Source organism: Neocloeon triangulifer, unplaced genomic scaffold (assembly GCF_031216515.1).
Source record: "Neocloeon triangulifer isolate White Clay Creek 2 clone unplaced genomic scaffold, ASM3121651v1 ptg000008l, whole genome shotgun sequence".
Classification (NCBI taxonomy): domain Eukaryota; kingdom Metazoa; phylum Arthropoda; class Insecta; order Ephemeroptera; family Baetidae; genus Neocloeon; species Neocloeon triangulifer.
Genome location: NW_026775550.1, coordinates 2,979,711 through 2,994,169, shown reverse-complemented (window position 1 = coordinate 2,994,169; position 14,459 = coordinate 2,979,711). Strand labels below are relative to the sequence as shown.

The 14,459-nt window shown below is 36.8% G+C and overlaps 1 protein-coding gene across 3 annotated transcripts in view; it reads left to right on the top strand.

Annotated features, from left to right (window-relative positions):
* LOC132194786 (carboxyl-terminal PDZ ligand of neuronal nitric oxide synthase protein) overlaps window positions 1-11,561 on the top strand; it is a 96,688-nt gene extending 85,127 nt beyond the window's left edge. For 2 of the 3 annotated variants that reach the window (XM_059616282.1, XM_059616284.1), the window contains 6 exons: window positions 534-711; window positions 3,617-3,879; window positions 6,844-7,008; window positions 7,728-7,880; window positions 8,026-8,807; window positions 10,868-11,561. In XM_059616282.1, the coding sequence (XP_059472265.1) occupies window positions 534-711; window positions 3,617-3,879; window positions 6,844-7,008; window positions 7,728-7,880; window positions 8,026-8,807; window positions 10,868-10,985 (1,659 nt within the window). In that variant the 3' untranslated portion in view covers window positions 10,986-11,561. The other variant, XM_059616283.1, reaches the window with a different exon arrangement.
* Window positions 11,562-14,459: the final 2,898 nt, after the last annotated feature.

The window sequence follows — 14,459 nt, the reverse complement described above, 5'->3', positions numbered from 1 at the left end:
TGGTGAATAATTAACGATCCGCCGCACAATGAGCAGATTTGGCGCACAATGAGCGAACACCTTGCTCGCGCAATTCCGATTAAAAACTTGATTCGCGCACGGCAGAGAGTAGATCTTGTTTCCATTGTTGTCTGCCGGCGTTTATGAATTTTTCATCAGCCCCTCGGCGAGATGCAGACAATGACGATGAAGAGGCATTTTTGTTTCGCTTAAAAGCTCTTAATGGAATATTTAATTGCTGCAAAGAAATCTCTTGCTTAATGGACGTGAATTTTACTTTACAAGATCTAGTGTCGAAAAATTATGTTTAATTTCGCATTAAAAATGGTTTCTATCGCCATTGTATTGAAAAACTTTGTATTACAATTTAAATTTTTTTTATAAATTCACTTATAAAAATAAAATAATACATCTGCTGCTTGGTTTCGCCAGTTGCATAAGCACCGTCTAAACCGTCTTTAACTCCAAATATACTTGTAATATATTTGAAATAAATGAACTTTTTTTTAAATGGAATTTACTTTTGATTTCAGAGCCAGGCGATGCGGATAGTACGCACGGTGGGCCAGGCTTTCGAGGTGTGCCACAAATTGTCGCTGAATGGACCGCCCAAGGAGGACGAACAAGAGGCGGAGGACCAGCTGATCTCAATTGACAACGCCAGCGACAGGGACAGCACCGACGCCTCGTTGGACAAGGCACTTACCAAAGGTCAGTTAAATCTTGTTAATTAACTTGAATAGATTAATAGAAAGTTGTTTCAAAAAATAAAATTAATTAAAAACCACATTTTTCCAGTATGAAATGCGTTGATATAATTTATATTATCTACTTTTAACTCTTTTAAGTCAAAACAGAGATAGTAAAATTAAGTTGTTAAATCGTTTTTAAGTCACTTATTGAGTTTATTGATAAACCAACGGGTATAATAAAACATTAAGTTATTAAAAGAATCAGAGTTATGAAACAAACTAAAGAGGGAGAAACTCCTTATTTGTTCATATCCGATTAAAATATCAGAAAAATTACAAAACATTACTGAAAACTCATACTTATTATGCAGAATATTTAATCTAGACTCCAATTTTTACTTTTAGTTTCCATGGTTCACACTCGAAAGAGAATTCCCAGAAATCAAATTTGACATTACTAAAGAGGCTAACAAATGTTAATTCGCAAGAATTGAATGTTGAGAATTTCAATTTTGACTTCCTCTTTTATCATTGAAAAACTCTAATTTTATTTAAATTTTTGTCCTTACTAATTTGGATGAAAAAATTTTAAATTAAAATTAAATAAAATATTAATAAAAATTAAAATATACATTTTTAAAATTTATATTTAAATTTTTGTATTTCAATTTTTAAATTTTATATAATTTTCAATTTAAATTAATTCTACTTGAGAGCCAAGATTTTTATAAACTTGAAAACTCCTGGTGTGGTTTGCCTGCCAAAGCCTGGGTATGCAACCGGCGCTTCGTGCTCAGCACGCGGCTTGCATAGTTTGCGACCGCGACGGAAGGCGGGCCATTATTACCGCCAGCGCGAGTCGACTGCTTTTTAATAACGTCGTTCAAATCGCAATCATCCACTACTCCCTTGTTCTGTGGGTTAAACGGTCGCGGAATTCGCTCTCCAGAACGTCTCATGAATTATTGATTGATTCGCTCGGCGTGATTGGGAGCCGCGATTTTTCGAGCCCCTTGCTTTATTGCCTTTTCAACGTCAATCGGCGTGGTGAGGGTTAATTTTGAAAAAGAAAACGTTTCTCTTGATTTGTACGGATAGGAGCGAAAAAGTTTCCGCAAAAATTTCCATATCGATCTTTTTCTTGATAAAAAAGAAGTTTGAACGGTTGATTTATAGGAAAGTAAAAGAAGCGTCCGTCCAATGCAGATGGCGATGCAAGTTTTCCTTCTCCGTGAACCTACTTTTTTATCATCCTTCCTTTGTGTCCGCGCTTTTATACTTGTTCGGAATTGTACAAAGGCGATGGAGGAAGGGAGCAAAAAGAACGATTCCTCGCGAGAGCCGCGACACATGTTGGTCGGGAGCGAATCTGACGTCAGCGCGTCGAGCCGTGGCCTATATTTCGGCAGATATAACGAATAGGGTGTCTGGAACTCCAGCGGATCGGTGATTTATGATTTGTGACGCGGCGGGGCAAACGCGATCGGCGCGCAGTGACGTTCTTGGAGTGCATCCAGCAGCCAACATAAATTTACGCGCTGTTTTCGCTTGTTGAAATTTTTAAGGCCGAGAGTCGCGCTCTGGTGATGAATGGACTGATTGGAACACTTGTCGTTCCTCCGCTTTTTCCCAGATTTTGCCGTTTTCTGACACACTAGCAAATTTTCTTTGACAATCAGCGATAAAAAGAATGCCTTTTGAGTTTAAATATATTTTGAGGAACAATTAATTAAGTATTAAAAGTAGCAGTGCAAATTAAAGTAAAATTTTTTAGTCAATATTTAATTATTTTGTTAGGATTTACAACTATGAGAAAGCTAAGCGTAATTTAAATCAAATTAATTATTTCTCTCTCCCTTTCTCTGCCTTTGCTGAAATTCAAAAGTTCACAAAGTTTTCTCAGCTTCAATTGGAAACAAAATAATAAAACAATCTACTTGAGCTTCTATATGTTGTACAAAATGGAGGAAAACTGAATGGCCTTCTTTTTCAAATAAACGATAATCAAGCTTCTGGTTTGAAATTATTATTATTGTTATTATTTTTTTTTTTTGAATTTTTCACTTTTTAAGAATTACATAATATGCGTTAAAAAGATGGCTAGAGCAATAATGTTTTCAGTAATAATAATTTAAAATTAAATATTTAAATTTACTTTCTAGTCATTTTAAAATTTTACTTTTAAGTTTATTTAATAAATAAATTATCTCATATTAAATTTTTATCATTATTTAAATAATTTTACTGTAACAAAACTTTTTTTATAATTATGGATATGGATACAACCTTATTTCAAGTTTGATCAAATCATTTAATTCTACGTATATAATTTAAACAGTAAACGTTAGACCGGAGTTTAATTTATTCTGTGTAAATGGTATATTTTAATTTCTTGATTCGTGATTTCCAACCAAAATGGTGATTTTCATTTCAGAATAATTTATTCATGAACCCTGCACTGGCTCCTAAAAACCTTAATCTTTCTCAAAAAAATATCTTTTATGCTTCCCAATGCTTTTAAACATTCATAAATGCAAATTAATTTAAATAATGGTGTGCTGAATTTCAGCAGATTTTTTTCTCAACTTGCAAAGCGGATTTCGTGCGTAATTTTAACCAGCCCTTGGAGGCTCGCGTGCCTGATTGATCGCAAAAGTTGCAGCGTCAAATTATCACAGATAATTAGAGCCAAAAGCGGGGCCGAGCGTCGCGACAGCTTCTCTGCAATTAATCCACGTCGAGGGCTCGCGAAAAATTGATGATGAATCTCGCCACTTTGGCTGCCTCCTTGCTTCGCGTGATTGATTGGCAACTTAAATAATAAGTCGCGGGCCTGCCAGATTTCCATTAACTCTTTAATGTATTTTGTCCGACAAGACTGATTAACTTTAATTAATTCAATCTTCATTTTTTCTTTTTTGCAGACGTGACAAATATGATCGGTGACCCGGTGAGCTGCGACACCTTGGCGGCCGATTCAGGCGTCCTGACGCAACTGATGGACTCGCCGAGCGACTCGGCGCCGACCCTGTCGCCGTCCGTCATCACTTCGCCACAAACTCCTCCGGCGCCGATGGCGCCGCAGCAGCAGCAGCACCAACAACCTTCCACGGCAGGGCTGAGACTCGACCTGGCGCCGCCGCAAATGACTCCGACGAATGGAAATAGCCGGAGATCTGCCACAGTTGTGAGTTCACTTGAAATTTTTTATACAATTTACACTTTGAACTAAATTCAAAACTTTTCAGTATTGATTTTAGTTAAGTTTAAATAAATAGAAAGTAATGAACCATTTTAAATTTTGATGAAAGTGATTTTTGAGCAGGCCAAAATAAATATATACAATTTTTTTATAAACTCCACTAACTTAAGTCAATAAATATCAATAATAATAATCAAAATTTACAAAAAACAAAATATATTATTAGACACAAGTGTGTACAACATACAAAAATGGTAATACGGTTACATAATTTATACAATAATTTACTTTTTACAAATTTTCCGATCAATAATCAAAATTTGGTTAAAACAGGTGAAATATTAAAATATTTTTTTATAATCTTTGTTTATATTACTTCATTTGATGTACATTTAGACAGTTTTAGGCTTCTTTTTAAAAAACTTTTTTTACAAAGAAGATATTGATAGTGGAAATAAATTAAACTTTAATATATTCATTTTTAAATGGTTTTTTCCTGAAGAACGTAATTGTTTGATGATTTTAATCGTCGACGCAAAATTTTTATCGCTAGAATTGCAAGTAATGCGTGTTTTATTAAAAAATTTTCGCAACTTTTCTTAAAGCTGCGCAAGTTCTGCAGTCATGTGAAGCGAGTCCGCATTTTACCGCGTATGATGAAACACTTTTGCGCGTTCCTTTGGGAACTTTATAACTCTCGGAATGGGCGCAGGTAGAAAGATCTAGAAATAAAAGGGCCGTATATGGCGCACCTTTTTATTCATGGCAAATATTGCAGCTTGCGAAAGTGCTCCCTTTACGCGTTCCTTGTGCGTCCACAATTATGCGCCGGTGGCCTATTTTCCAGGAGCTGTTTCCAGCGGCGAGCGACACGTTTTTGCGGCACTTTATTGGCTCTCAAGCGCCGAGTACATTATTAACGTGGCTCTATTGATATCGGGAACTTTAATTGAAATGCTCACTTGCATGGAAATCCGCCTGAGTCCCTTTTAAAAGCTATATATTGTTTTATTATTTTCGCAACCCTTCCATTTTTTTATGGCGTAAAATATAAAAATTTTTTATAATTTATTCTCCTTAGGTCAGCAACAAAAATTTTGATAAACAAAATTAAAATTGCATATAATTTCAAACAAATTCTTTGAAAGTAAATTTTTTTTTACTTTTAACATGAATTTTTATTAATAACATTTTTTTCTTTCAAAAATTGAGATTTTCAAGTTATCTTCTATTTTATTCTTACAAGATTATTATTATTATTATTATTATTTTTTTAATTTGACACCTCCAAATTGTGTTATTTTTGTGCCTGCGATTCCCATTTTTGTTATACAATGAAAAAATCAACGTCTATTTTTAATTAATATCAGAGAGTTGAAACAACAATCGAAAGAAATTTCTCATTGTTGTGACGCGCGAACCTACATCAGCCCGTCACCTCTTAAATACTGTCCGTTTTAACTCTGATTGTTGAGGATGGCGGTAGCTCAGTTGGGTAGAGAACCCGCACCTATGGAAGTTAGAGCATAGTGTGAGGTCAGCTTGAGACCCCAGTGCCCATCAGTCACTAGACCCCAGGGCCCGGAATCAGGCCGGGTTCAAAACCCAACTGGGCCATCCTTTTTCACATCTTTTTTTACGTTCTTTGCATTTCAATGGCACATTTCTTCGTAAAAAATCTTGCAAAATTCAGTTAAAACATATACAATTAATTAAAATTGCAAAAATAAATTTGATATTAACAAAACTTTTATTCTTTGTGCCCACTTTTTTCTATTATTGAATTTTATTTTTCCTGCTGGTCAATCTTTATAAATTTTTTTTTCAAGCAAATTTCCTCCGGGATTTCAAAGTGAAATTGACATGCACACATCGTTGGAATTATGGTCTATTTTCAATACCAGAGAGCTGAAACAACAATCGAAAAAAATTCTCATTGTTGTGACGCGCAAACCTACACCGGCCAGTCACCTCTTAAATACCGTCCGTTTTCACTCTGATTGCTAGGATGGCTGTTGGGTGGAGAACCCAAGCTCACACAACAGAGGGACATTCGATAGAGGGAAGGAGACCTCGGAGCCCCGACCTGGGCCGGGATACGGCTGGGTTCAAAACCCAACCCGGCCATCCTTTTTCACATCTTTTTTTACGTTCTTTGCATTACAATGGCACATTTCTTCGTGAAAAATCTTGCAAAATTCAAATGAAACATATAAATTAATTAAAATTGCAAAAATAAATTTGAAATTAACAAAACTTTTATTCTTTGTGCCCACTTTTTCTTTTATAGATTTTTATTTTCCCTGGTCATTTCAAAAAGTCTACGTTAAAAATTAGCATTTGCATTGTTTCTTACAAGAATCTTTTTGAAAATTTTCAAACACGAATTTCCACCAGAATTTCAAAGTGACAATGACATGCACACACCGTTGGAATTATGGTCTATTTTCAATACCAGAGACCTAAAACAACAATCGAAAAAATTTCTCATTGTTGTGACGCGCGAACCTAAATCAGGCCGTCACCTCTTACATATTGTCCATTTTAACTCTGATTGTTGAGGATGGTGGTAGCTCAGTTGGGTAGAGAACCCGCACCTATGGAAGTTAGAGCATAGTGTGAGGTCAGCTTGAGACCCCAGTGCCCATCAGTCACTAGACCCCAGGGCCCGGAATCAGGCCGGGTTCAAAACCCAACTGGGCCATCCTTTTTCACGTCTTTTTTTACGTTCTTTGCATTTCAATGGCACATTTCTTCGTAAAAAATCTTGCAAAATTCAAATAAAACATATAAAATTAAATAAAATTGCAAAAATAAATTTGACCTTAATTACACTTTTTTCTGCTATCGATTTTTATTTTTCCTGATCGTTTCAAAAAAGTCTACATTTAAAAATAACAATTTCATCAGGGCAACAAAATTAAAATTATTTCTTGATCTTTGTTTCAGAGTGGAAGTGGCGACGAAAGCTTCGGCATGGCCACCCAACATGAACTTCAACTTTTGCGCGAGCAACTGGAGCAGCAAAATCAGCAAACGCACGCCGCAGTGGCGCAAGTGCACCTGCTACGTGACCAGCTGGCAGCGGAAACGGCGGCGCGTCTTGAAGCGCAGGTGAGGAAGTGGTTTTCCATGCAGAACACGCGCCAAGTTATGAACTTAATGACGCTCCAGAGAGAGAGACGCAGATTCAAATCTCTCTGTGACACGAAATCTCATTATTATTCAAAAGCCATCATTATTTGCGGAAAGCAGGGGCGGGTGGATTTGCCAGCAAGTGCAGATGCTCAACTTGTTGGAAGTGCTTGTGGATTATTATGGAAATGATGAAGTCGGTGTGGCGTTTAAGCTTCGCCACGGAATTGAAAGCCGAGCCCATGAATTTAGTTTGATGCGGGTTTTCATCATTTATATTTTCCGTGTATTTTTTATTTTATTTTTAAAACAAAATCAAATAAACATAAAGTTAAAAGTTAAAACGAATACTTTTTTTTAAAAAAAAGTTTTGATTATTTTATTACATTGCGTTATTTTATTTTATTTTTAAATGTTTTACATATTTTAATAATGCGATGTATATAATATAATTTTTAATCTAGCAACAAATATTCAAAAAATGAAATAAATAAACAAAACATAAAATTAATAAATATTGATGAATGTGGCTTAAAATCTGGTTGTAATTGTTGCAAATTCAATGTACGTTTGACTTTTTTCTCCAAAGATTTTCATGTATTATTAATTGCATTTCAATGAAATAATTAAAATATAAATAATTCAGTACATTCTCTATGAAAATTAACCTAATTGAAGTTTTTTTTTTTTTACTTTAGTCGAGAACGCACCAGCTTTTGGTTCACAATAAAGAGCTACTGGAGCACATCCAAATGTTGGTTGTGCACCTTCAAGACATGGAGCGACAACAGGGCGGCGTCCCTCAACAACAGATCACCCCCAGTTCACCCCGCGTCACAATGGTACCTCAGGTAAGCACAAAACTCTTTCCGCACCCGACACCTGACGCCAGGCCCTCCGCTTTCCCCTCTCATCACACGCTCACCACTTCTGCCCTCTCGAGGGCTCCATAGTTGCATCTTGTTGCTAGCGCGCGCCTCTCTTAATTTTCCGCAGATGGCGGTGCTGTGCGAGGCGCAGACACCTGCCCTGGCACCTGTGTACCTTCCGCACGACCTTCAGGACGCACTGCTCAGCCAGCAACGCACCTCTCAGGCTCAGGCCAATGCCCTTTACACCTCCTACCAAAGCGCAGACCTCATCCAGAGGCTGCAGGCCCTCTACCGGACCCAGTCGCCGGCCCCCGCCCCCGCCTACTACCAGCCCGCCCCCACCACCTTCCGCACCTCCCCTTACTCAGGTTCCCCCGTCATGCCGCACCGGCTCGTTCCGTACCCCCCTCCGGAAAACTCGCCCTCGGCGCTTGCGCAGTCCGACCAGCCCCACTTCACCTTCACGGCCAGGGAGTTCGCGGCGGCCGTGGCCGCCGCTCAGGCTCCCCCCACCCCTCCGAAACTCGTCCCCTCCAACACCCCTGTCACGCCTCCGCAAACCACCCCCGGCACTACTGCCGCCGCCGCCGCCGAGCAGACGCAGTTCATCCGGCCCCTGTCGCAGGTCGGCACCCTGACCACCACGGACATGGAAGGCCGGGTCAAGGTCATCGTGCCCGTCGAGGACAACGCGACCTCCGACCGGCCGCAAGACCTGGTGGCCGCATTCGGGATGATGCGCGTGGCCGCGGGGCCTTCGTCGGACGAGGCGAGCCCCGCGATGCTGCGCAGGGGCAACGTGAGTGGTGTCCCGGTCATCACGCGCTCCACCAGCGAAAAGGTGCCCAACCGAAGCGAACTGATGTCGCAAGTGACGCGGGCGGCGTGGGCGAGGCACACGACCAAGTAAAAAAGCCACACGCCGAGCACAGAATGAACTTTGTTGCGGTTTCGTTATTGAAATGAAATGATTGCTGATTGGTTGAACTCTTCTTAATTTGGAATCTATAATAGGCTAGATGTGGCTACCTCAAATAGCAGTTTTGTCATTTTGCCTGGAGTTGAAGAGGGACTCATTGATTTAAATAGCAAAAATAAAATTGGCCCAGTCTTTCAGTTAAAAATTGCCTAAATTTTGGAGCTTAAAATTTTTAAATTAGATTGGATGATGTTGCCCCTAAAAATCAAAATTTCCAAGGGAAAAAACGATATTCTGTGGAGGAGAAATATTTTCTTTACAAATGTAAAAAGACGATCTTCTCTAATTTACAAATCTAAAGAACTAAAAAAGACTTAAAAACTTTCTTTGTAATGCGTTTGGAATAAGTGGCTGCTCCTTTATTTCCTCTCTTGAAATTAAATTAATCTTTTCAAGATCAAAATCGCTTATTTCCCGAAATTTTTGGAATTTAATATCATTTCATTTTACAAAATACTTTCATTCCTATTTTCTCTCTCAATTCTGATATGTTCCTATAGTTTAGAAATTTCATTTGTTACCAGCAAGTTCAATTTAAAAAATTAATAGCACTCCCAGTTTAGTAATCAAGCCAGGAATTAATCATTGACGAGTTTGAATTGCGTCCATTAGCAAGCAATTAGCCACTCTCATTAAAATTCAAATCAATTCGTGCTTCAGTTCCAACTATTCGCTTTAACTAGACGATGAAGTATTATAAAATGAAATTTCCGCGAGTGCCCTTCTCGACTCCAGTTAATTGAGTACCTTTTTGTGATACGAAAATACTGCCACTAATAAATGGAGTGTCCCTGCATTAATCAGCAACCTCCCTTCCTCACAGACACGTAAGAGCTAGACTGATAATAATTTGCCATTTGATTGAGTTCCCGCTAATCCATCTATTTAATTAATTAAAAACTCTGATTTTTAACTTTAAGCCCCCTGTTAACTATACATAAATTAGCAAAATTATAATATGTGTAAAATTATATAATTGTTAGATCTGAAATGTTAATTGCGATCGATGAGCTCGCGATTTGTTTGCTTGCGAACAGAAAACCAATGTGTATATTGGATTTTTTTAAACAATAAAGTACAATATTTTTTATAAAGACGCAAAACTCGCATGATGTTTGACTCGATGTAAACCGATTTTTATAGATAATTTTTTTTTTATCACAATCTCTCTCCCGTTCGCTCTCGCTCATATACAAACAGTTTCGCAGAGAAGCGGCGCCTCTCGAGTTTTGGCTCCAAGGTAAAAGCAGACTTCTCTCTTTCTCTCTGTTAGAAAACTGCTGTCTTTTGTACTCTTGCCAATAATGTCGTTGTTATTTTTGTAACAAATTAGATTCCTCAGATGAAGAGCGGAATAAAAAGTAGAAGGGAAAACGAAAGATATGCGTTGGCTAAAATTATATTTTCTATTCTGCCGCCGCCACTACTGCGGATGCTGCGGGGTGCCTTTTCGAAAAGCATTAATAGCGAAAAGCGCCGCCGAAAAATTTATCGCTGTTATTGCCATAAATTATAGTTTCCCCTGTTTTTGGCATGGTGTGCTGTTGTTTTCTCTCTCTGGCTCTGTGTGTGTGTTTATTTTTACATCTCTTTTGCTCCTTGTGGTTTTTATTGTGCAGAGACACTAAAAACGGAATTTTCATTAGTGCATTTTTTCGTCGTTGTTTCGGCATGTTATTGCGTCCCGAGAGCTCTTTAGCATGTTTGATATTATTTTTCCCCTGACCAAAATGTGGCCAGCAGCAATACTGCATAGTTTATTTTGGGAAAATTATTAAACAAACGAGCTGCTGTTTTTTTTGCTTTGTCCGCTCCAGCTACATTCGCTAGTGTACAAAGTTTTCCCATTAAAATTGCCAATTTTTGTAATTCATCATTTTCATTTTCCTGGAGAATTTTATACCTTTTTACAGTAGTCGTAGTTTTTAACCCATTTGATCACATTTAAAATAAAATTACTTTTCTAATTCCTCGTCCTGGTTTTCAGCTCACTTCACACGCTAAAGTGGACAGATGGTTCCAGCTGCGCGCCGAGAGTGGTTTCGTCGACGGTGACGAATTGGCCGCCGAACCTGCTGACGTGGCCACGGCCGAGGCCCTCCTGAAGAGACACAAGCGCAAGAAGCGGCGCGCAAAACTCAGCTTCCGCTTCGGCAGGTCCACGTTTTGAGAAAAATCATTTTTTGATGAACCACCAGCCGACGTGTTTCTTTCTCTCAGCTTCGATTTCTGAGCCATTCCAACTTCTGTTCACAAAGTAAATATTATTTTATCTAAAAAAAAAATAACAGACTTTTGAGAAAGAAAATATATAAAAGTCGATTAATTGCCTGGGCTTAGCCTTTAAGGTGCCTACGATGTATATAAGTAATATTTATTAAGCCACGTGTCTCTTTAGAGCTGATCTGAATAATTTTGGCGTCCACTTGCGCATTTTCGTATTTAGAAAATGTCTACCAGCAATGTGGTTGCGCTTATTTTTTTGATAGCTGTACGAACTAATTTTGTAAAAATGCGTCGCGATTTCTTCTAGTTTGACTTAAGTAAGCCATATTATAGAAAATGAACGAGTCTTATTATGTATAATATTTAATACGCGCCGAGTTCAGGAATAGTTAATAATGTTCTAATTTTAGACGAATTAAAATAAAGCATTGTGCATTAAAGTATATAAAAATCAATCCATCAGGCTTTTTGTTTCAACCTATAAACCTATTACTAGTTCGGAAACAACAAAAAACTACAGGCCGTTTTAATTTAATTTTTTTTTCTTATCATTTGTGTTTTTAATGAAAAAATAAATTATTTTAATGTTTGAATTTCAATTTTCAATTTAAAAAAAACTTCTTAAATTTCTTTTTTATCTTGAAGATGAATTAGGATTTTTTATTAAATTTGTTAACAAAAAATTTATAAATTAATTTTCAAAATGCAAATTACTCTCTCTTGTAACTAATCTCAAAAATTGAGTGATTAATGCAGGCTGCGTCGAGGAGAAGCGACTGCTCATCTTGATCGCGTCCAATAATTCAAGTGGGTTGACGTTCCTCTTGCTTTGCTCAAAGCTGCTTGCTTTTGTCTTCCAGATTAAAACGAGAAATTTCATTTTTTATTATGGTTTACTGAAAATAGTGAGAAACTTGCCATCCACAAATCTGTGTATCTATTATTTCATAATTCATGGTTTACAGAAACCGAATTTCTATTTCAAAATATTCTTCTGAAAAACTTTGGACTTTCCATCTCTGAATGTCAAAATAATCACCATCCGATTTTCAACACCAACAATCAAAATTTCACAACCTAACGATCAATTTGATATGTACATTGTTGTCAAAAATCGTTGCAGGAACCGATGAAATTTAAATTTTTTAGAAATCTCCGAAGAAATAAATTACGTTCTAATTAGAAAATTCTTGAGCCAAAAATCCATTAAACAAAATCAAACTTGACTGATTCTTTAAATTTTTTAAATTAAGATTTAAATCAACACAAGAATTTCAAACTCATTTCTGAACGTTTTGCACAAACTAGAACCCAAATAAATAGATAAAAAGATACTGTAGGAACTTCATTAATTTGAAATTTAACATTTCTCCACACTCATATAAGAGAAATACAGTGCCTAGAAGAATTATAAAGTAGCCAAACATTTCATTCAGATTTCAGCAAAATCAAACTGATCTAAGAATTCTTTGAATTCTTAAAAAAAAAATTAAATTTTAAAAAGATAACGAAATAAATTCCATAAAGCAATAACATTATGATGAACTTGACATTTTCAAAAAATTCTCCTTCGTTTTTCTACGTGAAAAATTCTTGAGCAGGAATTCAAACCAACAATCAAAATTTTAGGTCAAAATGACCGATATCATTATTTTATTTGTAGATTGTTGTCAAAAAACCGTTGCAGGATCCGATGAAATTTAAACTGTTTTTGTAATTCTGCAAGGAATTGCGATTTTATAGAGAATTCTTGAGCAAAAAATCGTATTTTTCAAAATATATATAAAACTGCTGCGAACTTGAAGAATTCTTTGAATTTTTAAATTCAATACAGTTAAAAACAACACGAGAATATCAATCTAATTTCTGATTGATTTAATCATATACAAATTATACAATAACCAAATAAATTGATGATTATAAGCAGATAATGCAGGAAATAATTAATTCATATGGAAGAAAAAAGTACCAAGAAGAATTGTTAAGCAACCAAACATACCGACAAAATCAAACTGAATCATCTAAAAAAATTAATCTTAGTCAATTCCATGAATCAAATTAACGATTTAATTAATAACACTAATGATGAACGGCCACTTCATCCTGGAGGACCTTAGTGGCGATTCTTGTTTTTCTCCTTCGCCAGTTCCCTGAACCTGCACTTCTGCTCCAGAGGAAGCGCCTTCCACTGCTTGGCCAGCTCAGAGAAGACGCCACGGGAAGTCATCCCAGGCTTCTTGATCTTCACATAGTCGTAAGCCATCTGCACGTATACGCTGTACCCACTGAGTTTCCTCTTGTGCCTACGGTGCGGCTTGCAGGGCACGCACTTACTCATTTTGCGCAAAAGTGTGAAGAGCTCCATGATGGTCAGAATGCCAATGAATTCAAATCGCAACCGTCGCTTCTGAATTCAAAACCAACAATCAAAATTTTCGGTCAAAAGGACCGATATCATTATTTTATTTGTAGATTGTTGTCAAAAACCGTTGCAGGATCCGATGAATTTTAAACTGTTTTTGTAATTCTGCAAAGAAATAAGAAATAAATAGCGATTTATAGAGAGTTCTTGAGCAAAAAATCAAATTTTATCAAAATATATATAAAACTGCTGCGAACTTGAAGAATTCTTTGAATTTTTAAATTCAATATAGTTATGACCGTTAAAAACAACACGAGAATATCAAGCTCATTTCTGAATGATTTAAATAATTAATTCATATCTAAATGAATAGATATAGAAGAAAAAGTACCAAGAATTATTATTAAGCAACCAAACATACCGATAAAATCAATCTGATCTAAGAATTCTTGGAATTATCTTAAAAAAATTGATCTTAGTTTAAAAAGAAAACGTAGTCAATTCCATGAATCAAATTAACGATTTAATTAATAACACTAATGATGAACGGCCACTTCATCCTGGAGGACTTTAGTGGCGCTTCTTGTTTTTCTTCTTCGCCAGTTGCCTGAACTTGCACTTCTCCTCCTGAGGAAGCACCTTCCACTGCTTGGCCAGCTCAGAGAAGACGCCACGGGAAGTCATCCCTGGCTTCATGATGCAGCCGAACTTCGAGTGCACGTACATGTTGTAGCCAGTGGGTTTCCTCTTCTGCGTGCGTCTCGGCTTGCAGGACGACATCCTTCCCATTTTGCAAACTGGTGTGAAGAGTTCGGTGGTCGGAATGCAAATGAATTCAAAACGCAACCGTCGCTTCTGAATTAAAAAACCAACAATCGGAAATTCGCAGGTCTGTTAAAACAACGGTCGTTCCCATGGAAACAACTTTTGCTTGTTGCGATAATTAAAGTGAAAAGAAAAAAATTAATTATAAAAATTGAGCATGAACAAA